The sequence below is a fragment of the Melanostigma gelatinosum genome (assembly GCF_949748355.1).
Source record: "Melanostigma gelatinosum genome assembly, chromosome: 14".
In the NCBI taxonomy this organism is placed as follows: Eukaryota; Metazoa; Chordata; class Actinopteri; order Perciformes; family Zoarcidae; genus Melanostigma; species Melanostigma gelatinosum.
Genome location: NC_136647.1, coordinates 12,591,188 through 12,615,576, shown reverse-complemented (window position 1 = coordinate 12,615,576; position 24,389 = coordinate 12,591,188). Strand labels below are relative to the sequence as shown.

The window sequence follows — 24,389 nt, the reverse complement described above, 5'->3', positions numbered from 1 at the left end:
TTAATGAATGCAAAAAGAGACGGTACTATTGTGCCTGAGATTTTTTAATTTTTTATGAATGAACAAATTCAAAACAAAATAGACAACAAAGTTTAAATGACAATTACATTCCTGTTATTTCTCCCTGGGCATCACTTTGCATTGATAACAAAGCTGTTCCGAACAAGAGGACTGATGTGCAGCACTGTGACTGAGAGGCAAAGAACATCCTTCACTTCAACTCCTCAGGAGAACAAAGCTTATACTTCTTCTTCCCTCAAGAACACATAATATGCTAAATGACTGATTGTAACAATGTTTTTGAGTGCAAAGTAAGACTTAAAGATGTTCCCTAACACTTTAAGCTGTTACTTAACAGTATAATGCAATACTTCAAGACAAGTGAGGAATACATGTATTATATTATGATCTAAATGATCTAAATGATGCAAAAAAAAAAAAAAAAAATCATGATTTGTGACAAGTACAAAATATAAGCCTTCAGTTCTAAAATATTCTGACCGGTACTGGCCTTGAAAAGTCTGCATCAGTTGAATCCCGGATACAGGGAACCGAGGCATGCTGTTGACAGGAAGGGAGAGCGACGCTCAAAGTAAACGTGGAGGTGTGAAGTAAAGACAGCGACAGACCAGCCCAGAGACAGAGGGGGTAAGAGGGGAAAAACGCAGCATTTCCTTTGTGAAGGTTTTGTCACACTGCATTTGTGTGCGGTTTGTCAAAGGCCTATTGTTCCCTGTTGGTGTGTTTTGTTACCGTTGCCTATTTCAGCATCTCTGCTTCAAAGAGCTGAGCACTCTCCCTCTGTTCTCATAATCCCCCCTCCGACTCACCGACCGGACCATGAAATGAAATAAACAACTCTGAAGAAATTATAGGCAAAAAAATATCAAGATTATAAAAAGAAGTCCCAAAAGCTGCATCTGTCTGAGGTATCTGTTGTTTGCATGGGGGAGTCCCCCTCACCTGAACACTGAGTGTATGACGCACAATTCACATCTAATACAACAGTGTAAATATAAACTTCACTGTAGATTGTGTGAAGTCTGTCTCTTCTGAATCACACACGGTAATCCAGGTCTTCAAACTCTCAGTGAGAGAGGTGGTGACAAAGAGACGGATGGATGGCAACATCGTACGGATGACGTGTTGAGCAGAGATTAGAGGGAAGTCTAGATTGGGACAACTGCAGCCAGCTCAGGTCATCTGATCTGTCACAGAGAGGAAAAAGAGAGAACTTTACATGGATTTACATCATTTCATGCACTGATTAGCCCCAGTTTGTTCCTCTCATGTATTGCCATTACATTTACATTTGAGTCACAGACCTAATTTCTTTGGGTAACTGGGGGCAGCAGAAACACTAGAGGTCCATAAACATTATAAGATACTTTGCTCCCATTTGTTTGTTTACTGTAATTGAAACTCTCTACATCTTTGTGATCCCAACCATCCGTCATTAGACGATGTTGTTGTCCGACGATGGAAAGAAAGAAGAACTGAATTTTTTTTGCATACTCTGCCTCTTTCTTCGTGATGACTTTTCCTGCTACGAACCTCTCAGCCACTGCAGACACTGCTGGGTCGTAGTTCAGGCTCGCTGCCGCTATGACCTCATCATTCCTACAGGTTACAATTTTGATTTAATAAAACATACACATTTTAACATACATTCATTAGGGAGTTACACGTTTTTTTTGTCAACAGCAGCTGGGTTTTTTTCAACTTACTTGATGTACAACGCCAGGAACTTCCTGTCCTCAAACGCTCCTTTCAATACAATGTCCGTGTATCCCTCCCCATAGCCTGCACTCAACCAGAATGAAAACATGAGCTACATTTAATGTAGATAAGTGGAAAAATCTGAAGTTCATCAAGGCAGGATTTAGTGTCTATAGTTTGTCCATACAGTGAGTTTGTCACTATTGCTCTATTATTAAAGGGTCCAGTTAGTGAGTTAATTGTTGACTCAAATCTGAAAATACAAACATAAATAACTTGAAATGATACTGTACATACTTTTTTATTAGTTCCAAACAATATTAAGAACAAACCATTTTCTTACATCTGCACATGTTGGGGGCTGTGGTTCTGTATGTGTGTTTGTGTGTGTGTGTGTGTGTGTGTGTGTGTGTGTATGTGTGTGTGTGTGTGTGTGTGTGTGTGTGTGTGTTTGCCCACCTGTATATCGAATGGTTTTACCCAGTAGGACTGTCCAGTAAAAAGGAACTGAGCTGAGCGCACTTGATTTATCCAGCATGTTCAGAGCCGCTATCCTCCCTTAGAAATAATTAAATCAAGTGTTTACATTCCGCTGCAAATAAAATGAAACAAACATGGTCTTTTAAATCCAAAGCCACAATCTAAGTCTGTCGTCTCAGACGTTGTGACCACATTGACATTGTTACTACGTTACCATGAGCTTGTGCCAATTGCCAGTGTCCGATGTTGACCAGCCGGTTCTTGGCCATCGCCAGGGGGAAGGTGGCCAGGTCGCCCCCACAGTACACACTGGAGATGTTGGTGCGCATGTACTGCAAGAGGGAGATACTGTCACGTCTCGCTCTGATCTAATGCCATGTTTGTCTTATTTCCAGTTTTCAGTCATTTCCTGCTTTATTTCTTTGATACCTTTGTCTTTTTCTGGACTGGCTTCCCGTGTCTGTTTGTCACTGTGAAGCTGATCATTAATGGTACACAACATACTGATGAATGTGAGGAAGTGCATGTTTGTTGACGCTACTGTTGTCTTTGAGGTCCTGGAAATGCTGTGAGAATCTGTTGTTATGGAAGCGATGAGAGGTTGTGTGTTGAGAATGAAGGCACAGACTGAGATAGATAATCAGGTGAACAGCTGGTTGTCAGCTCACCTTGTCGACTGTTACAAAGTTCTTTGAGTCCGTCAGTATTTTGCTGCCCCGCAGGAACTCAGAGTTCGGTTTGATGCCTGGTGGACGAAAGAAAGAGGACAAAAGTGGTTGAGTGTGTTTTGTAGCAATATTGTTGGTGTTGTTGAGACGTTTATTGCTTATCAAATATGTCTTTGTGCCAATTGGAAATAAAAGTACGAAAAAGTATTTTAGCGAAAGTTTGACATTTTGAGAAATACACAGAAAAAAAGACGCATCTCCATATCTGTCCAGTAAATATGATAACATGTCAGCTTAGCTCAGCACAAATACTGGAAACAGGCTGAAGTGACCCTCTCTGTCCAGAGGTATCTGCTTACCAGTACCTCAAATATAACATGAATACATTGATTGTATTGAGATGTGTAAAAATGTCTGCATTGCACTCACCAATACCAACGATCAAAACATCTGCTGGGATAACTTTTCCACTTTTAAGCACAACCTCCTTCACCTTGAGGAAGAAAGGACAATGAGACAGAGGACAGGAGGAACCGAGAGTGCTCAGATTTTCATATTTTACTGATGTTCGAGTCTGAATTTGAAGCGATAAAACAAATTGGCACAATGTGTATTTTCCCCACTTTACCTTGCCATCCACACCTTTGATCTCCGTGACGTTATCATTCATGTAGAATTTCACATTATTTTCTGACAGCATCTGTAGGGACAACATAGTTTAAACTAGAAGTAGCTGCAAATAAAATGAATGTGAGGATATAATACAGGACTGTCTCTTTCTCACCGCCAAGGTGACTTTTCCAATTTCACGACCCAGTGTGTTCTGGTACGGCAGCTCACTGCTGCCGATCACTGTGACGCTGGAGGCTTTGTCTATACAATAAGATGCAACTTCCATACCTGAAAATATAATGTGATTTGAAGGTGCAGTAGAGAATATAAAGTAGAGAACAATCAAATGAAAGCAAAGTGTACACCAAGAATAAAATACGACTAAATACATCAATAAATAATGTGGTTTGAACTCCATTACATATTACAATGAAGTGTAAAAAGAAACATAAAGCTTTATACTTTTTATCATTGCCCTAGTAAAACATGAACACACCCATTTCACTATGAAGGATAAGTAATTTACAGGAAAAGTATAAAGCTTTATATTTCTTATTACTCTCTGTTAATGATCTAACAGTAATATTTATTGTTGTAATCCGTTTTATTTTCATATTCTTGGCCCAATAACCTTTTACTGCCTTTTGTAGGTTTTGGACGTCCACAAAGCTGCTGAATAGGAAACTGTCTTTTTCTGTCTTTTTCTAGATTCTATTTTTATTTCCTACACATCACCAGTCCAGACAAATAAAAATAAAATATGTGCATATTCTGCACACTGTAAACACACTACCGACAAAAGAGGTTCCCACGAGGACAACGTTGGAGCCCAGACAGGCTGTGTGGATTTGCCGGGCGTCCTCTGGAGTCTCCAACATCCTGACGTTCTCCAACTTCATGCCGGGGACATCCAGACCCTTCGCTCTGAAGGAGAGGCCATGACTCTGTTTACAAGCAATGCAGTGCAGTGTCGTGATGCTCCAACAATGACCACTTTTCCCTTTTAAGGTGCAGTTATCACATCTGCTGTTGGTCATTGGTGCAATCAAGAGAAATGTGTCTGAGCCCCGTTTCCTGATAGCAATCAATCTTAGGAGGATTTCTTAAGAACATTTCAAGAAATACTCTTGAAGTTCTACAGAAAACATTTCCACCAAAGCAACAATAGAGAGTTGAGGAGTGCACACCGTTATGAGCCTTGATATCAGCTGTCTGTGGATCTGAAGATGCAGCAACAGCTTTATGATTCATGTTAGAAGAAGCTGCTTGGAGCCCGTCAGTCACAACAGGCTGGTAAGACATTGCAAACGTGAACTCTGTGCTTTCGTTGTTATCATTGTGTGTGTGTTTGTACCTGCAGCCTGTTGAGATGAGAAGCTGGTCATAGCTCTGAACTGAGCCGTCGTTAAATGCGACTGTCTTCATGTCTGTGTCCACTGACACGGCCTGCAATGTGTTGCACAGTTCAAATTACCAAAAGAATCGAATTTAGACTGTAGTCACCAAAAAAGTTATTGCGGAATTATGCAACAAGACTAAAGATGTGAGTAGACAGGAGATGGGGAAGGAACTCACTTCTTTCCGGAGCCACACCTCGATGTCGTGCTGATGGAAGAACTCCATCCTCCTGAGCAGAAGACTGTCGTTCTCCACATTCATTACCTGTACAATAGGTGACGGTAGTCAATAAAAAAACACACATTCATCACTAAAATGTTGGTGTTGGTATCATCTCATTCAGCCCGCAGCACCTTGCTGAGTCGTGTTTTGTCGTAAGGTAAAAGGTCGTCTCTGGTGACCGTGATGATTCTGCCGCCAAAGTTTTCCTGCCGCAGAGTCTCAGCGCAGATCAGCGACGCAGCTCCTGCGCCCACAGAGTTAACACTATCACACACACTGAGAAATTGTAACACTGACATTCATTCTATTATTCATTCATCTCTATTCATCAGTGATGTTTCCTGTCCACTCCCACGTTCAAATACATAAACATAACCATCATTTATTGTGTAATTCTTCTTGTTACAATTGTTATCCATGTATCTTACTGTTCATCTGTACACCTAGTAGTTTATAACATACTCGTACATGGATTCCTGTATTTTACATACATGTACATAACTGTGTGTTTATATAGATTCACTATAGTAATTCCCAATACTCTTCTATGCAGTTCCAATGAAGCACCTCACTATGTCAATACAAGACAATGTACAATGTATACCAGACTTGCACACACCATGTACATTATATAAACATCATTGGATATATTTAGAGTTTGAGTGTGGTATGTTTTTTTTGTTTTAGTCCAGTTTTATTAAATATTCTAGTTATTCATGCTTATGAAAAGTAATATAGTCTGCTCAGTAAATGACAAAATGCAGTTATAACAGTATGGCTGCAACAAACGTCTTCATTGACACATTTCTTTTGCAATTAACTGATTCAACTGATTACTGTATAAAATGTCAGGACATGTCTGTGACACACACACACACACACACACACACACACACACACATATATACAAAGACATTCAGAGTGCTCCCCACTCACCTCCTCCCAGCAGCAGAACAGTGTGAGTAACTCCTGCTACTGCGGCTCCCATACTCTTCACTCTTTTTTCCTGCTTGAGAGTCTGAGCCATGGAGAAAACATTAACATCATATAACCCATCAGCAGAAATAATTATTTACATACATGGTACACATGAACCCATTTATCATATGTGCTGATTTAAACACCAAACCGAGTAAATTCACAATGACGTGAGAAGTTAACTGTTTACTTACCTTTTTGTTTATAGACACATACACTTTGCGGTTTTGAATTTTGACCTTCAAAAGAGCAGAAGACAAATTAAAATGACAGTAAAATGAGAGCAAATGTCCGTCTGTGTGTCAGGTGTGTACCTTGTGGCAGGGTAAACAGTCCATGCCCGGGAACTCCTCCAGATCTCCTGTGTGGATGTTGAAGCAGGCGCCATGCCACGGGCAGCGCACTGTGTTGCCTGAAATAACCCCTGAAGACGCAAGCGAGCACACACACACACACACACACACACACACACATCATTCCCATGTGCTGGTGTTAAGAGAGGAAGCTATAATTTAGGACAAACTATTAAACTGCAGAACACATTGAAAATGCCGTATTTCTATTAACTCAAACGATTTCTATATTTCAAACTGTGAGGTGTACTAGAGCTTTACATTGAAGCTGTTTTATCTGCCTAAATGACAACTCATAGCTGCGACAGATGAAAGCATCCCATCCTCATAGATTCAGTGTCTTCTTCTTCAGAAAATGGCCAATCAAGGCACAATATTAAAATACGAAATCTCTGCAGATGAAACATAAAAACAATATGATTAAATGGAATGAAGGTGTCTCACCCCTAACCCTAACCCTGCTGCTCTGTGCTCACAAACTCACACCGTGTGCCTCTTTACCTTTACTGAGTGGAGCTCCATAGTGCGTGCACTGGTTACCAATGGCACTGTATTTGCCCTCGCTGCGTGTCAACAGCACGCTGTGATGTCCCACTTCAACCTCCATCATCCTGAGGTAACAAACACACACACACACACACACACACACACACACACACACACACACTGATACTGCACTAAATTTTCCACCCAAAATACATTTTTATTCAACTTCAACTGCTTTAAATTAGACAATTAGTCATGATGTGTAAACAGGTTGTCGTGTTACATATATCTGAGGCTGTCATAATTCTTTGATGAATGGTGCATAAATCATTTTATATATCAGTAATACATAAAGCACTGATGTATAAATAAAGACAGGTTTTAGTTTGCCAGGTTGTGAACACCTCCCCTCCTCCTTACTGTCCATCCTGCAAGTCTGACTCCAGACACACCACATCAGTCAGCTCCTCTGATGTGTCCTCTGGATCAGAGTCCGGAAGTTCCTCACGGGCTGAGCACACGCACACGCAAGAATACGCGCACACATGAGCGTGCACATATGCACACATATTTCAAAGGAATTTAAAGGGGTTAAACAAACTACATCAGCAATAATGTAGGTTTCCTACAGATCATTAAGACACTCAGATAACTCCCAATGACGAATGATGAATTCAATTCAGTGAAACATTGATAAAGTAGGCCTACCGGACTGTTTAATGTATGAATATTCATGCAGGTTACTCACGCGGTTTGGTCCCAGACATGTCAGTGATTCAGTTGTAGCACCACAAAGATATACACAAAACCTCCAGAAACATTCAAAGCTTGTCAGATGCTCCGTTGAGAGAAGTTCTTCAGCAGCCCAGGTTGTTTCATGCTCATCAGCTCAATGATGGGATAAGAGTACATTTCCACGGCTTCCGGTCCATCCCCAATCCTCATCCCTTGATCCTGGGAGACAAAGTGAAAAAGTGCACGTTTCTGGGGGGTTCGATAAGACGAGCGAAAATCAAACATAAAATTACTTTTGGGACTCCGGTGAATGAACAGTGATGTCAGTGTTCATGTTCAGCCCCGTTTTTGTTCCAGAGAAAGGCGATGATGGTCTTTTGTGTTTCACAACGGCGGTATAGAGAAAGGCTGACGAGGCAGCAGGCGACACTGAATGGACAGGCGACAAAGCACAACTTACAAAACCGGATTCAGGCCTACCATCATTCACACATCGTTTCAAGTTTCAAGATTCATCACTGCAGAGCCCAAGGATTTTAAATCAGTCACTTATTAAATGCTAGAAACTTGACAGTAGTTCAGTAGGCGAATGGGCTGTGGTGGAAGAAGTAGCCTACTCACATCTTTTTGTTACCGGCCACACTACCAAAAGGAAAAGTACTCATTCTGCAAACTGTTTACTCCATTGTCCCCTTAATATGAACACATATTGCTTTGGGCTGTAGTCTGTACTGGACACCTGTTCCCTATTGTCATCATTTTGAGATGTGTAAAGCTTATTCTATGCCCGTGAAGCAACAGTTAATGAAAAAATAAAAATACTGTGGGAGCAAATGAACAGTGTAGGGCAGAGGTCTTCAACGGGGGGTCCGCGGAGGTACTGCAGGGGGTCCGCGGAATGTTTGGTTGATTCGACAATTTTAAAAAAATTTAATTTTCTTTTTCTCTAAACATGAATGTGACCATTATTTTAATAGTTCAGTATTTTATGAAAGATAACAGGTATGTTTATGCATGGCAGTGGCACGAATAGGCCATCACTCATTTTTCGTTTCCACGTTTAAAATGAAAACATCAGTTTGAATAGCTTGTGTGCATGATTATCATGCAGTTGACAGACAATGTTGCTATTGGCATTGGTATCAGCTGACAAGGTGTGTTTATAAATGTCAGTGGCACGACCGCCCCACTCACTGTACCTTGCACATGTTTAAAATAAAAACATGAATGTATGAACCTGTGTATTATTTGAATAGCTTAGTATTGAATGGACAATAAAGAGGTATACACGGTACTAGGCTCATTTAATATAAAACACAATTTTATACAATATATAGTCGGGGGTTCCTGCTCCATCTCTCTATCAGTTTGGGGGTCCTTGGCCTGAAAAAGGTTGAAGACCCCTGCACTAAACCATTAGAAAGTGCTTCCACAGTAGGGGTTTTAGTGTATGTATTTTTTTTTTTAAGATGTGTGTTTGATTTGGGTGGCTACGAGAGAAAAACTACAAAAGACAACTCTGTGCATTGTATCATATAATCATATTCTCCATTATCACGCGATATAATTTGACACAGACAGAAAAAATAAGTTACGATACAAAGAAGAAGGATAAATACAGTGAACAACAAAACATAATCATATACTATACTACTATATATCAATACTTCACAGTAGAAGTATTGGAATCTAAAAGTGACCTCAGAAACTCTTGTCATTCATTTTAACGTGTGGTTTCTTTAGTGAGAGTGAATTGAGTTTTGCTGCATGTTTCTGCTTGTGTGTGTGTGTGTGTGTGTGCGTGTATGTGTGTGTGTGTGTGTGTGTGTGTGTGTGTGTTAACCTCTGATTCTTCTCTCAGGTGCTCTCCTGCTTCAGCTTCTCTGTGTGTTTCCAAAAAGTTATATTCAGTATCTACATTTTTAAATGAGGCATCATGCAACTAACCACATGCTTTATAATAACAGATTAAAGCAGCATACACTACATCATGATCCTCTTCTGCTGGAACAATTGGGTAAGAGTGGGCCCATCACAGCTTGTCTTAGTTTGGACCTCGTCTTCTCTGACGTGAGGCAGGTGAACCTTCTCTGTCCTGGGCTCTCTATAGCAGGGACACACCTTTAGGTGCTCTGACATGGACGGGACGTCTTGGAAGCACCAATGGTCCACGGGAGAGAACAAAGTGCTGAACTGCCAAACCTGAAGTCACAGAGAAGAGACAGGCAAGAGAGAGAGATATTCAGTCCTGTGTTTTCATTTACACTCAATATTCTCCTAAAATTGTGCTGGAATTGTAATCAATCAAATATTAAATGTTAGTGAAGGCAGTAAATGACAGTACTCTTTGTAGTGAAGCTGCATGTAGAATATTTAGCCGTTATACAACTTGAGGTCTCTACAGAGGAATTACTCAGGTTAATTATTAATGTAAAATGACTACAGCAAGTACTATCAGATATATCAAAAGTACAAGTTAGTGTAAGACACACTGGTTCTTATCTCACCGTCTGCTTCACCCTCCACTTGGCTCCTCCATGCGAGTAGGTCTTCTTCTCCCAGCGGAGGGTGACCATCCCTCTCTCCTGCAGCAGAGAGGAGCTCACCTGCCTCATCAGCTGGGACACCAGAGCCAGCTGGGACAGGGACAGACTGTCCAGGAAACTGGCCGTGTGGCACAGCACCTCGTAGGGCAGCGAGCTCAGAGAGTCCTCTGGTCCTCCTCCCCGACCTCCTCTCTTCCTCTGAGTGGTGGAGGAGTCCACTGAGCTCCTGGACGGCTGGGAAGCTTCACCCGGAGAAACAGGGCCGGTGGGATGCAGGCTAAAGCAGCCACGGTCCTCGCTGAAACAAAAGTGTAAACTGTGTTCTTCAAGGTTCATTCGATTTGTACTGCCCTGCATGACTGTCATTTATCTGCAGGGGAACTTGGTTAACAATAACAGGGAATGAATGATGACGCTAGAAGAATGTGTAGCCCCTGAAGGTAAGAGATTAAAACTACAAAAAGAAATGAAATGTATGTGAATCGGTACGACGCCATAATAATGATGAACTGTTTTATCTTACTTGTAGGAGACGGTGGCTTCATGAGTGGAGGGCTGAAACCTCGTCTGGCTGTAGGTGCATCCCAGGTAGGCCAAGGGGCATCTCTGCTCGAACCATCCACTCACACTCATCTGGATGTCACTGTGGACGTTCCTGCATGTTAGAGCGTTTATTATTAGAAAATGAAATATGATTTTGTGCGTTGCTTTGGTTCAACAAAACAATGTAGCATCAAACCAGAGCACACTATTGACCTGAAGTATTTCATTTGTAGGGTTTGTTTTTCATCTCACTACATCAGAGATGAGGTGGTTCATGCATCTGGATGAATCAGATTCGGTCAGTGAATTCCTACAAAATAGATTCAAGTAATAATGATCGAGTCTCTAATATTTAAATAATGTCCTTTTATTCACTGAAGCTACTTTCTATCTTCCAGGATAATCTGGACTGGTATGAGTACAAACAAAATTTCATTTTATATTTGAATTTTTAATCTTACTAAGGTGTAAGATCTGGCTCGCAAAAGCCCCTCTCCTCCCGGCAAATTAGTGTTCTGGCGGGAGGACATAATGATACGAGACGTATTCTCATTTCTGTCACTTTGGATTTAATCCATTAAAGAAACTATCAAAACGTGTATGAATTGTACAGTCCCCAGTTAGTGGCAGAGTAAAAACAATATAGGTTGACGCCACACATGAATATTATAAGATCGCAATGTTATTTTGACCAGCTCTCGGAGTTTCAACCGTTTGGTCAAGTTTGGCATATTCTTACCCTGCTTTTAGTTAGAAGTTGGCTTTTTTTATATGAACAATAACTGTACATTTAGAATGTGTGGACCAAGTAGTAGATGTGAAAAAGTTGATCCCTATTTGTTTGGTGCATGTGGCCATATTTTACACAAATCACCTTTTTAAAACTGTGAAGAAACTAAATATTTTTGGAATTTCTTATTTCCCATGCAGGTAATAATTCGATTTCAAAGGATAATTGGATAAAAAAAATAAATAAATAAGAAAACCCACTTATAATGTTTGCCATACTCTCTGCGCTGGAAGGTGTGTCCACAGACGAAGGTGAAGGCAGAGCTGGCCTTGTTGTGCCGACTGGTGACGCTTTCCACCTGCAGCTGTAGGTGCAGCTCCAGCGGTTTGGCAGCGGCCAGGTCAGCCAGCGATGTTTCTCTCCGGAAAGGAGCAGACAAGAAGTTGTAGGTCTGTGTGCCTTCATCTTGTAACAGAGTGTCCGTGCATACGCTCTCTGCAATGAGGTGACCTCTTTGCTCTTTCTCCAGGGAGCACAGCAGAGAGGCCTGAGAGGCACATCGAAAACATTATGTGAGAATATATTTAGTTTATCTGTGGTCATTAGGATTTATGAAGAGTTAAACATTATGCCACTGAATACCACTGAGCAAGTCATTTAATGTGTCATGTGTACACTATTTTTAAATGAATAGTAGTTTTTGTATCTCAACATCGTCACAAACGGTGGTGCACCGGCGTATCAGGCACATTTAATCTGACACAACAAGAGCTGTAGCTCACAGAATATCGGCATATTTCCTTTGACTATCTTTAAAATGTCAAAAATAGTAAAGAATATATATATATATGTATATATATATATATATATACAGTATATATCATATCACATCACAATGTCCCAGAGCCCAAAGTGACACTCAAATTACCTGGTTTTTAACCAACAGCCCAAAACCCTTACTCTACCTTACATAATGAATGTATGATAAACAATTTTAATATTCTATTGATTGACAAATTCTTCCAGCACTGAAAATGCTTTTATAGTAAAAAGAAAGTGAGATATTCAAATTAATTTTCTCTCTGGCTTGACGGAAGCTCAGGAAATTGCACTTTCCTTAAGCGCCCCAAAATGACCAAAACGAGGACATTTTAATCAAAAGAGGTGCGATGGATTTAAAAGATTATAAGGAGGATGAATCTCTCTCACCTGAACCTCATCCCACACTGGCATCTCCTCTAGCGCCACCCCGAGGTCGCTGGTATCCACAGCTCGCTTCTCCCTCTTGTAGAAATTGGGGTTGCGGATGCGGGACTGCCTGGCAGAGAAGCTGGTTGGGGTTTTAAAGGTACGCACAGTGATAATATTCATCGGCTCCAAGTGTCCGTACACAAATTCCCTTTTCAGTTTTTCAGCGAGACAAGAGGAAGCAATGCATGCACTGCTCCCCTGTTGGCAGGAGTTTGATGCTGAGGCATCCATACAGGTATCTGATGTATCTTCTTCTGTCAGAGTGGCGAGGCCGTCTCCTCTGCCTCCCTTAACTGCCTCTCCAGCTTTCCTGCAGCCACCTTTCTCCATACTGAACATGCTCTCCCAGGCGTTGTAGTTTTCCAACAGATCAGCATTCACTTCTGTGCCCCAGGCAATAGCCTCTCTCTCTTCCTGGGTCAGCTCCTGCTCACATTCAACATCAACCTCATCTTCATCCTCCTCTTCTTTTTCACCAGATGTGTGCATGTTCAAAGACTCCCGATCACTGGCATCCTTTGCAGCTGCCTTTTCTGTTGCCTCTTTCCTCTGCTTCTCCTTCCTCCTCTCGTCCCTCCTTTCTTTCTCGCCCTCATCCACACTCTGGGTCAGCTCTGGGAACAGATTTCTCATCTTCATGGAGTGAAACAGGAGGTCCTGGTATTTCAGGGCCATGGCCAAGTCCAGACATCTTCCCTGCTCTCTTTCCCTGAGCAGGTTTTTCAGCAGCTCAGTGTTTGGATAAGAATGGGCGTCGTTGGCCGGCCATCGGTTCCACTCCATGGAGCAACACACGACGCTGGCCGGACACATCTGGAGGTGAGCCGCCTGCGAGGAGCGGGGCAGGTGGAGCGGGCAGCCGTACTCGGCGTTGAGGCAGGGCACCCTCACGTTGGGGCAGAGCAGGAGGTGATCCTCCTCTTTACAATGGTGGAAGAGGGCTCCACAGTGCAGGCGGCAGGGGATGACCGCACAGCACACAGAGACCTCCACCCGAGCCCTGCAGCGCCGGCTGTAGCAGGAATCACAGTGGACGTGCTGTCGCACCCTGGAGGCTCGAGAACGCTGACTCTGATTGGGTTCAGGGAGGAAGAAAGGAAAATTATGTCACGGATAAAAAGCATAAAAACAGTCACAAAATCACCTTTAATTTGGGGCTTTTAATCTCTACTGCCCTTTAAAAACATGCCTCCTCAGAACAGGCTGAATGCTTGGCCTGTGGTGTTGCTGCTTGCAGCTTTCTTGAGTACTGCTAATTGAAACACCTTCACAAACAGCAGTGAAATACACTCTGGTTCAGGAAAAAACACCTGCGGCAGACTTTACCGTTGAGCAAGATGGGCAACGGCGAAAAAACAGATATATATTTATATTAAATATTGAAGAGTGTCAATATGCTAACTGTTAATATGCTGCTTTATTAGCTTTAAATATATTTTCAGGCCAGAAAGTAAGTAAATATTAAGTAAGTATAAGTAGATTCCCAATAAGTTGTCAGTTAAACCAAATAGCAAGTCAGGTCAAGGACACACAGGTGGCCCAGCTTAGCAGCATTATGCTACACAGAGCAATGTTTACTTGTTTATTTAAAGTGTATTAACATTGAACGTGTCACGTTTCCAAGTTTGAAGAAAGCATTCCCACATCTGCCAAGTAGATCAGATGAACGGTTTGTGAAATAGGTGACGAACAGAGATTCCTTGCTTCATAATGAAATGGGTCAGCCATTAATAAACTTGTGGCTTTGAATATTTCACGTTGGGTAAACATCTTATAGCTTCGATGGAGAGGCAAAACAGAATATACCGTAAGTGATACCGTCAACGATTGTAAAATAAGATGATTATAGCAACTTAAAGAGAAATAAAAGTGGAAAACTGAATCTTAGAGTTGCAAAATAAAACCATACCATGCTTCAGATCCTGCAGGTCCTGCAAACAAAGAAGAAACTATGAATCTCATAGTCTTGCGCGTCATCACACACAAAGTTACCAGCAGGGTCCTGTGACATTAGAGTCAATGGGAACAGAACTACAGACTTAAGCCCACCGCTCTACGAGACGAGAAAGCAGAGAAACAGACTCCGTGTACTCCGTCTTGTGCTTTAAAGACCAAGTGTCTCTGTGTGTGTGTGCGTGTGTGTGTGTGTGTGTGTGTGTGTGTGTGTGTGTGTGTGTGTGTGTGTGTGTGTCTGAGCTATGTGTGTGTTTTATAAATAGAGCCGAGCACTGACTGACAAATGTTACACAGGTGGTCAGAAACATGGTTTGGGTTACCAGCACCCTCAGAGACTTGCATCAGGAGAGAGACCTCTGATTCATATTGTGATGCTTTGCACAATTGATTTGCAGCTGCAGAAAGCAAATTTAGTGTTACTTAATATCCAAACAGTGTCCTCTAGTGGAGATTCAATAAAAAGTGTCAGTCATTCCAGAAGATAAGCTGATAGCTCTGTGCTTGATGCAGGTGCACATTCATTCGGCCCAGGAATGAATAGATAGAAGTTTAGTGGCCGTGATTGAGTCCGCTGCAGAAACTGAAGGAGGGCGGGAGGAGGGGGTGTTCTCCTGCTGAACTTGCTTGGTGTTTCTTGGCTAATTTTAACCTGGCAGTACAAACAGCACAGAGACCAAGAGCAACGTTATAGAACGAGGAGGAAGCAACACGTCCTTGGTAAGAGCTTTGACTGGATACGGTTTGATCCCGTTGTGAATGTGTTAAAATACTTCGATGATGTTATTTTCAGTTGCAGTGAAACTTCTTAGACCAGTAACACAACTGAAGTAAAGTTGCTTCAAGTGCTCGTCTGTGCTTCAGGACACACACACCTGAACAATATGTAGGCCTCTAGTTTACCTTCAGCTCCTCATTTAGCAAGAACATGGAATAAATACATTTAAATGCAGTTTTGTAAGGGTGCTTTTGGAGCCAAGCTGAAGAACAGACTTACCATTACTGTTTGTTGTGAGGCGTATGGGATCATAAGATACATGATATACGAAACAAACAACATTAATGCTGCCTAAAACTCTTGAGAATAATAATATCATTTTACTATGTCAGGCCTCTAAAAATAATTCATAGTAAACCAGAAGGAAATAATCACTCTTTCGATCTCCTTGTTTGACCTGGTCATAATAATCTGCCATGTGTGACTCGTGATGATGGATCCCAATCCAAAAAGATCGAGTAACACTATGCTGTCCACTATTTGGGGTATTTAACATTACATGGTTTAAGTGTGAATCTGTGTGTCATTTCTGTGTTTTACTTGCAGGATTACAAAAACCTTTGCTTCAGTGTCCTCTATGGTGAGTCACAGACCTTCCACATCTAATTCCTGTTGAGTTAAAGCTTTGATGCACCATGTTTATGATGCACTGTTTTCTATGTTGTAAATCTTAATCTTTTATCCGAGCTGACTCCTCTCTTTTTCTTTCTCATCCAATCAGAGTCAGCGTTCTCGAGCCTCCAGGGTGCGACAGCATGTCCACTGTGATTCCTGCTACAGCCGGCGCTGCAGGGCTCGGGTGGAGGTCTCTGTGTGCTGTGCGGTCATCCCCTGCCGCCTGCACTGTGGAGCTCTCTTCCACCATTGTAAAGAGGAGGATCACCTGCTGCTCTGCCCCAACGTGAGGGTGCCCTGCCTCAACGCAGAGTACGGCTGCCCGCTCCACCTGCCCCGCTCCTCGCAGGCGGCTCACCTCCAGATGTGTCCGGCCAGCGTCGTGTGTTGCTCCATGGAGTGGCTCCGGTGGCCGACCGATGACATGAACCCACACGGCGACTTGGCCCTGCAGGTGAACGTGCTGAAGGAAATCCAGGGGCAAGGGGAGCCTCTGGATCTCGCCATGGCCCTGGTGGATCAGTCAGATCTTTATGACCGCTTGAAACTGAAGCCCGTCTTTCCAGAGCTGATCGAAGCAGACGAGGAGGAAATAAAGGATGAGAAGAAAGAAGAGACGGCAATGGGAGGGTCCGTCAACGGTGTCACAGATGAAGGTAAAACATATCATTTAAACACACAAAATAATACAAAAGCGTTGCAATTTCTGGTCTTTCTTTCCTCATCTGTTGTCTTTACACCTCTGTTCCTCCAGAAAACGGCTTGTGTGAGAATAACGCTGTCGAAGAGACTCTAGAGAACAGAGTGGGGCAAGCCTCAGGCATCAACAAAGAGAGATACGACCTGTGTGAGATGATGTTCGGCATGGACAAAGGCGGCTGCGCTGTTGTGCAGGCAAACCAAGACAATCCCAAGCCAGGTGAGAAGGTCAAGGACAAAGATGATGCGCTCGTAGACATAGATGAGACTGGTCAGGCCCCGTGGCAGGAGGGGGTGCTGGAGGGTCTGGGGCAGGAGTTTACCTTCGGACAAATCAAGACCCGTACACCGAGGGAGGACGATTATACCTACGGCTGCCTGGAGCCTAACCCAGACCGGACCCTGCGCTCTTTCAAGGTGATCATTTCAGCTACTGTTAAATTGCTGAAATTGAACTGTTGTCATCACCCTTATAAGGGGTCAGTTTGCATCAACCGCAGTGATGACCTCCTTCTTTTCGTGCATATCCAGGGCTTTAATCTCAGCGGGCCTTAGCAGTAACATACCTGTGTATGGGGTGTAACGGTAAATAAAATTCCAGGAAATGCAACAAAAAAAACGGCAGCTAATTAGCCATTATTCTTATTGTAATAGTTGAGGCACTCAAATTGGCTACAGGCATATTGTCAATAAGAAAAAGTAAAAAACGTTTCCACAAATGTCAGTAAAGCTCAATCATAAGACTCTGATCTGTCGATAATTCCTGAACTGCAGCTTGTGCACCGACAGGGCAACCACAACAGACTTATTAAAATGCACAAGTGAAGGAACATTGCTGGGGTGCTCAAAGCACTTGGACCAAATGCTTTTAGGATTAGTTTAGTATCAGTGTTCTCTTTGACGTGGTCTAAAACTGCAGTGGGATGCTGCCTGAATGTCGTGGGGAGAAAGACTTGCCTTGTCTTGTCTTGCCTTGCCTTGTAACATGTATTTCTTCCTGTAAGATCCCTGACAGCTATCACTACAGCAAGCGGCGGGTTCATCACTATGACACAAGTCGGCCTCCGAGCGAGCCTCGCAGCGTGGACACATCCGACCTCGTATTCAAGGAAGAGGACTGCTTCAGTGATGAAGCAGCAGCCACCCTGCTGGTCTATGCTGAAAGGGAGGTCAGGGGTCACAAGGTCAGTTAGATATTTATGACCGTATATACGGAATATGCAACATGATGGTTAACAAGCTAAATTAATTAAAGTGTACCAGCAGCAACAGTTATTCTCCAATAAACAAAGAGAAATCCTGATTTAAATGTGTTTTTGTTGATACTAAAACCCGTTTCAAGTTACTGCAGTTTGATTTTTATATCGTGTGGAAGAGTAAGAAAACTTATGGTAAATGTATTGAATGGCTACATGTTGGTACAACAACCTTTAGTGAGGTACTTCATGCAAAAACAGTGGCCCTTTAGACTTAATGAGGGATTGTGATCGATTGGTTAACATGCAGATCAGTGAGTCAGATGCATCCGATGGGCTTTATGCCGACGTGGCAACACAGACGCATTCGTTCCGCACGGCTCCGTTTCAAGCGAAGGCGACCCTGGCTGAGGTGATGGTCGACAGACCTCCGAAGCTTCATCTTCAGCTGCAGTCAGAGAGGGTGAACAGCAGAAACACCAGAGCCAACTCTGCCTTCACCTTCCTCTGCGGTCACACCTTCCACCGCAGGGAGTTCCCCACACATTTCAGGTGTCTATACTGACGTGTGTTTGTGGTTTGTTCCCCGCTAACGTACCTGCTGCTGAAGGATTAAAGTAATGGATGTTTGATTTCTCATCTCCCTCCCAGGAACGTCCACAGTGACATCCAGACGAGTCTGAGTGGATGGTTCGAGCAGAGATGCCCCCTATCCTACCTGGGATGCACCTACAGCCAGAGGAGGTTTCAGCCCTCCACACACAAAGCCGTCGTCTCCTATGAGTGAGCACCTTTCACATTCATCGGTACAGATTCAAATATTTGGGTCTATTGTAGGGGTGTAACGGTTGACAAAACTCACGGTTGGGTTCGGTACGATACAGTGGAGCCACGGTTCGGTACGTTTCGGTACAGTAGAAAACTATAAATGCCAGAGAAATGTACTTGATTTTAAAATATATTTATTCATTACAACTAACATCATGAAGTTATTCTTTGACTTTGAACAATGATGGATCTATACCCGAGTGACCCATCTTCTGGGGTGTCTTCTTAGCAACACATAAGCATAAAAAACAAAAACTGCTCCTTCATGTTATGTAGTATTGTTACTTACATCTTGTATTGTTACTTACATCTTGCAAAAGAGATTTTAATCTCAATGGGACTACCTGGTTAAATAAAGGTTTTTAAAAAATAAATAAATACTTTGTTTTTTCAAACGTATTCGGTTCGTCATGCGTACCGAACCGTGAGCCTCGTACCGAACGGTTCAATACGAATACGCGCACCGTTACACCCCTAGTCTATTGGCTTGTATTTGTTTAGTGAATGAAGGGCTTTATATTTTCATCCCTACAGTCAACAGCTGAGGAGTTTCAACTTGCGTCCAACACCTGTAGCCTCAGTAGGTGACGACTCCCAGCCGTCCAGGAGCTCAGTGGACTCCTCCACCACTCAGAGGAAGAGAGGAGGTCGGGGAGGAGGACCAGAGGACTCTCTGAGCTCGCTGCCCTACGAGGTGCTGTGCCACATGGCCAGTTTCCTGGACAGTCTGTCCCTGTCCCAGCTGGCTCTGGTGTCCCAGCTGATGAGGCAGGTGAGCTCCTCTCTGCTGCAGGAGAGAGGGATGGTCACCCTCCGCTGGGAGAAGAAGACCTACTCGCATGGAGTATCCAAGTGGAATGCCAAACCTGTGAGATATGCGTACTGAATCATTCAATCCATCATTGTAATATATAATCGGGAATCCCATACTCACTGTGATCCATATTTCATTTAGTCTCTTCCTGTTTCTCTCCAGGTATGGGAGTTCAGTCACCTCTTCTCCTCAGTGGATTCGTGGCATATGGCAGACATCCCTCCCATATCGGCTCATCTAAAAGTCTGTCCTTACTACGAGTCCTCTCTGCACAGTGAGCCTGTTCCCCTCCCAAGCATGAGTGACAAGCAGCAGTGCAGCCAGGAGAGGATTAACCTCGTCAACCATTTTGCAAGAAACAGATAGCAACAATGAAAAAGATCCTTTTCATTCTACCTGCCATTTCAGAATCTATTTGTGTATTGTTGACACTGATGGCAGATTACACTGCACAAGTATAGGGATGATGTCTTATAAGTATGTCACGAAGCACTACACACAGCAAATAAAATAAACCCGAACGCATTTTTTTCTTCTTCTGTGTAATCTATACCTAATATTCAAATTATTGGATGAATGGTTTATGTATACAGCTTTAATGTATTTCCTAAAACATTTTATATGAAACAAATAATAATTTTATAAAATAGAATTAGAGCTGCAAGGATTAATCAACTTGACTGATGAAGATGGAGAACTTACCTCTTAATTTCAGAAGAACTATTTTACTCAACCTACATTTATTTGACATCGTTACAAGTTACTTTGAAAATTACAAATGAACATGCAACAAATATAATAACTATAAGTAGAATGCATAATTATTGATTGGAAGCCAATCAGTATAATAATTAGTTAAAATAAGCTGTCTTTGAGATGCTGTTAATGCTTAACATATAATAAACACTGCAATGGGCCTTTCACTTTTGATACTTTCAGTATTTTTTGCTAATACAATTAATGTGAATCCAGTACTTTAACTGTAACGGTATTTTTACTTTTTTTTTACACGTTTCAGTACTTAAGTAAAGCATCAGAATAACTCTTCGACCAATAAAACAAACTGAGAGCCTCATATGATGCATAAGCTTTTCCAAAAGATTGATGAAAAACAAATCTAAACAGACATTGCTACCCAGAGGTGGGATGAGACTTAAGCTCGCTATCATCTCAAGGAATAAAATACAAATAGTATTCCTTTCTTTGCTTGCAACAGCTGGTCGCATCACTTCCACGGAGCTCCTCCTCCTGCTGCTGCTGCTGCTGTTCGTGGCACTGATCACCCCTCATACCGGACTGCTTTGTTGTGGGCACAGCAGCCGCACTGCACGTACAGGGAAGAAGGTTATGAGGAGGTTGTTTCTCCTCAGACTGCAGCAGGACTCGTTCACACGGTCGGGAAACACGTCGGCCTGCTGCAACAGAGAAACGGCTCAGCCGAGAGCACGAGAAACGCGCAAAGCGCTGGTTTTGCACGCAGAACGTTTTTGCACGAGTCTTTTTGTTTCACTCCATCTCCGCTGCATCGAGGGGCGGAGACAGCGCGGCGATACGAGGATCCACGAGAGACGCTCTGAACAGGACACAGCTTGAGTATCACGGTAGGCCACGGTCACAGTGATGCATGCACAGTTACAGGTCGACACCGCGTGAGCCACGGTGCAGAAACTAGAACGCTTTTATGGGCTAGAAATAAAACCGAAAGAGGTTATTCAAATAGAGAGTGTTGGCATTTTAGCAATAGATTTATAAGATATCTTATAAAGCGAATGCAGAACATCTGAGAGATAGAATATCGAGCAGATGGTTTATCAGTCTAGCTTGGTAAATAGATTGTATTTACTTTCACAGACGCATAGTAAGCTCTGCTCTATGTCGGTCCTCAAAATGGACCCAAAACAGCTGTAGTGGGAGAAACCTTACCAAAAGACATCCAACCTCCTGCATCTGTGGGCAGGTTGTGTAGGGCTGCAGCCATGGATGCTGGGAAGCTGGAGCAGCAGGTGGCCAGTGTGGAGAGAGGCATAGCCTTCCTGAAGCAGGAGCACCTGACCATGCTGACGGGTCTGCAGCTGGAGATCACACACCTGAGGAGGCGCTGTCATGGTCAGTGTATACCGGCGGCCTGCTGCTCTCCATCTCTTCATGTGTCACTCAACCACTTGACTGTCCGTCTGTCAGCCTGTCTTATCTTTCTCTGTCTGTCCGCCTGTTGTGCTTCTTTGCCTCGCGGGCCGCAGAGCTCAGCTGTGAGCTGGACTCCAGGTTTCCTGACAGAAGCACAGAAGGTAAGACATTACAGTTCCTTGATGACTGAGAGGGAAATGATATGAGGGAGTTATGGAGAGGAAAGAGGAGGAGAATTCACAAGGACTTCATGATAGAAAGGGATGCAATGACCAGACACGATGCCACATTATTACAGTAAATTGAGTTTGATCTTTTGATGCATTACTGTTAACATTTTATACTCATTTGTTCATATTTGCATATCTTATTACATTTGTTAGGTATAGCGATGCACTGATACAATATGGCAGATCGGTATTGGCACGTTATAAAGCGGTTCAAGTGTCGGCCATGACATAATCATCCACATTCAATACAGTTTCCTTGTAATTAACATCATGCAATTCAGCTGGCTTTGTTAGTTAACCTAAACATTGTCAACAATGAGATCCAGGCAGCAAGGTACTCAGATTTACAGTTTGGGAAAAATAGACCACTGGTGCTGGATCGGTTCTTGGTATCGGTAGATACCCTGAGTTGAGGTATTGGAATCGGTTTTGGGAAAGAAAAAGTTGGATGGAACAATGTGCTCAGTTTTTCCTGCAGGGAAAGTCAATGTTCCAGAGAGAGAAAGACATAAACAAGTTAGAAGGTAACATTTTGTTGGAATTTAAAGCGCTGTTTCTTCCTACAACACGGCATATACAGTATATTTGGTTTTGCATATTTTTGTTCTGAAGTTGCAAGTTGTATTGATTCATCCATGTCCGTCAAGTGCTTTAGTTCAGCGTTGGTTTTATTGAGAACGTTCAAGCACTGTGATTTTAAACTTAATCGGCAACAGATGAGATATAAAACAAAAGTATGAGTGCAAATACATAAGATATAAATACATTTTTTCACCCAACATTTGTCTCCAGGGAGGGGAGGAATTATTCATCGTGATGTCTAAACTAAAATGTACTATAACAGGGAATGAGTATTCTTGTGTTGATTGTAATCGGAAGTGTTAACGTAAGCCTTTTGGAGAAACAAAGCTATTTGGGTGCTGGTGGTATGTAAGCTGTGCTTCATATATTTGGAACCCCTTAAGATTGCATGCAGCACCAGCCTGGCCCCCAAATGTACAATGGTCACTGATAGGGAAGTAAATTACAGTATATGTGTGTCTTATTTATTTAAGTGTGGGAGCACAGAAAGGCACAGTGAAAAGAAGAATGTATGAAATGTAATATAAGAGAGATTAATCAAGCAGAAATAATAAAAAAAGATATGGAGGATAGAAAAACAGACCAAATAATGACATCCTAATGTATCGAATAATCTCCTCAACATCTACAGTGTTTTCAGTATCTTGATTATCTTCAGTCCGTACTGTGTTTGTTTATGTTTCTCAGAGGAAGAAGCAGAGCTAGCAGCACGCTGTGAGGCTGCACAGCGGCTGCTAGAGGACCAGCAGTGCGTGATGGTCGCCGCGCGTGGAGAGCTGCGGGCCGGCCGGGCACGGGCATCAGCACTGGGAAGGAGCCTGAGAGAAGAAGAGCGGCACTTCCTGGAGGAGCTGAAACGTCGCAGCCACAAGATCACACTACTGAGTCGAGAGCTGCAACGCCAAAATGTCACCACGACAACCCTCTGCCACGAGCTCCACACCGCACGCTTAAAACTGTTCCAGCAACGGCAGCAGAGCACAGAGTCTGGGGCCGAGGGAGACGGGGAACCCAGAGGAAAGGAGGAAGATGAGAATGATGAAGAAGAAGACGAAGGTGAGGAGGATGAAGATTACGAAGGGGAGGGCTCAGACTGGCTCCTGTCTCCACCTCCCCCGGCCTCTCCTAGCCAACCAGAAGCGAGACACAAGAGGCGTGTCAGCGCCAGGGAGGAGAGGGTCAGAGCTTGCGTCCCCCAGGAGAGGGTGACTTCACCGCAGAGGCCACACCCTATGCCTGACCCCGCCCTCTTCCTAGTGCCGCTTAGATACCGCCTCCTCCGCTTGAACCAGCCGATCAGAACGCAGAAAGGAGAGGGGATGGAGGACGAGTGGGAGGATATAGAGGACAGCAGGGTGCACAGGAGGGTGGACATGGGAGCAGGAGAGGGAGAAACTGCTCTGTGATGAAGATAGAAAAGACAACGTTGTCTTCCAGCAGGTTTTTGGCCAAGATCAACCAACAACTGAAGCAGTTATTCTAGAAAAAAGCTTAAGACAAGATGTAACCATGTGATTGTCTGTAGATTTCAGGAAGTGAGTTAAATATTTAGAAGTTAGTTGCACAAGAGCGTGTGATCACAACAGCGTATTAACCTAATCCGTCACATTGATGGTACAACGTGTACTTTGAAAATGTGAAGATAAAAGAGCTGGTCCAAAACAAAAGACTGAATAGTGGTACAGTTTCATATGGATGCCTTTTGATTTGAACACTGTTGATCACGGCTTTTGCTGGTAATTAGTAGCCTTGCCATGAATACTGTGAACACACCGTACTGTTGACGTACGTGGCAACCTGCTTTTTCACTGCACTAGCTGCATTCCAGGTTTGAAAAGTCACTCGA

The 24,389-nt window shown here is 43.0% G+C and overlaps 4 protein-coding genes across 5 annotated transcripts; 2 read left to right on the top strand and 2 right to left on the bottom strand.

Moving 5' to 3' along the window:
- Positions 1-42: 42 nt before the first annotated feature.
- LOC306788134 (apoptosis-inducing factor 3-like) lies at positions 43-8,006 on the bottom strand. The gene is made up of 20 exons (XM_079283513.1): positions 7,945-8,006; positions 7,665-7,870; positions 7,337-7,427; positions 6,932-7,041; positions 6,392-6,501; positions 6,272-6,316; positions 6,036-6,117; positions 5,231-5,343; positions 5,055-5,141; positions 4,834-4,925; positions 4,273-4,403; positions 3,652-3,767; positions 3,496-3,567; positions 3,297-3,360; positions 2,868-2,944; positions 2,414-2,531; positions 2,179-2,277; positions 1,728-1,803; positions 1,516-1,620; positions 43-1,208 (listed from the first exon to the last, which is right to left on the bottom strand). The coding sequence occupies exons 2-20, from the start codon at positions 7,681-7,683 to the stop codon at positions 1,088-1,090; spliced, it is 1,728 nt and encodes a 575-aa protein (XP_079139639.1). The 5' UTR covers positions 7,684-7,870; positions 7,945-8,006; the 3' UTR covers positions 43-1,087.
- On the bottom strand, positions 7,986-14,766 carry LOC306788133 (F-box only protein 40-like). Of its 2 annotated transcripts, XM_079283512.1 has the most exons (8): positions 14,631-14,766; positions 12,680-13,792; positions 11,731-12,017; positions 10,721-10,852; positions 10,159-10,495; positions 9,634-9,853; positions 9,495-9,534; positions 7,986-8,080 (listed from the first exon to the last, which is right to left on the bottom strand). In XM_079283512.1, the coding sequence occupies exons 1-6, from the start codon at positions 14,631-14,633 to the stop codon at positions 9,635-9,637; spliced, it is 2,091 nt and encodes a 696-aa protein (XP_079139638.1). In that variant the 5' UTR covers positions 14,634-14,766; the 3' UTR covers positions 7,986-8,080; positions 9,495-9,534; position 9,634. The 2 variants fall into 2 exon arrangements, with proteins under 2 accessions (XP_079139638.1, XP_079139637.1); XM_079283511.1 differs by lacking the exon at positions 7,986-8,080 and having other exon boundaries at positions 9,096-9,853.
- A 580-nt stretch (positions 14,767-15,346) lies between these two features.
- LOC306787866 (F-box only protein 40-like) lies at positions 15,347-20,095 on the top strand. The gene is made up of 9 exons (XM_079283172.1): positions 15,347-15,394; positions 15,999-16,032; positions 16,174-16,723; positions 16,822-17,183; positions 17,771-17,950; positions 18,273-18,514; positions 18,614-18,745; positions 19,325-19,658; positions 19,767-20,095. Exons 2-9 carry the CDS (start codon positions 16,030-16,032, stop codon positions 19,968-19,970), a joined length of 2,007 nt encoding a protein of 668 aa, XP_079139298.1. The 5' UTR covers positions 15,347-15,394; positions 15,999-16,029; the 3' UTR covers positions 19,971-20,095.
- Positions 20,096-20,965: 870 nt separating this feature from the next.
- Positions 20,966-24,389, top strand: LOC306788537 (coiled-coil domain-containing 92B-like). Its single transcript, XM_079284094.1, has 4 exons — positions 20,966-21,205; positions 21,562-21,710; positions 21,845-21,892; positions 23,231-24,389. The coding sequence occupies exons 2-4, from the start codon at positions 21,581-21,583 to the stop codon at positions 23,947-23,949; spliced, it is 897 nt and encodes a 298-aa protein (XP_079140220.1). The 5' UTR covers positions 20,966-21,205; positions 21,562-21,580; the 3' UTR covers positions 23,950-24,389.

Coding starts and splice junctions, on each gene's coding strand:
- LOC306788134 (XM_079283513.1), bottom strand. Junction 1,804..2,178: donor TAAAACCATTCGATATACAG/GTGGGCAAACAC, acceptor GGTTGAGTGCAG/GCTATGGGGAGGGATACACG. Junction 1,621..1,727: donor TTCCTGGCGTTGTACATCAA/GTAAGTTGAAAA, acceptor TGTAACCTGTAG/GAATGATGAGGTCATAGCGG.
- LOC306788133 (XM_079283512.1), bottom strand. Junction 10,496..10,720: donor GAAGCCACCGTCTCCTACAA/GTAAGATAAAAC, acceptor CTTTTGTTTCAG/CGAGGACCGTGGCTGCTTTA. Junction 9,854..10,158: donor AGTGGAGGGTGAAGCAGACG/GTGAGATAAGAA, acceptor CTGTGACTTCAG/GTTTGGCAGTTCAGCACTTT.
- LOC306787866 (XM_079283172.1), top strand. Junction 16,724..16,821: donor CAACGGTGTCACAGATGAAG/GTAAAACATATC, acceptor CTGTTCCTCCAG/AAAACGGCTTGTGTGAGAAT. Junction 17,951..18,272: donor GGGAGGTCAGGGGTCACAAG/GTCAGTTAGATA, acceptor GTTAACATGCAG/ATCAGTGAGTCAGATGCATC.
- LOC306788537 (XM_079284094.1), top strand. CDS start 21,581: ATGGATGCTGGGAAGCTGGAGCAGCAGGTGGCCAGTGTGGAGAGAGGC. Junction 21,711..21,844: donor CCTGAGGAGGCGCTGTCATG/GTCAGTGTATAC, acceptor CGCGGGCCGCAG/AGCTCAGCTGTGAGCTGGAC. Junction 21,893..23,230: donor TCCTGACAGAAGCACAGAAG/GTAAGACATTAC, acceptor TATGTTTCTCAG/AGGAAGAAGCAGAGCTAGCA.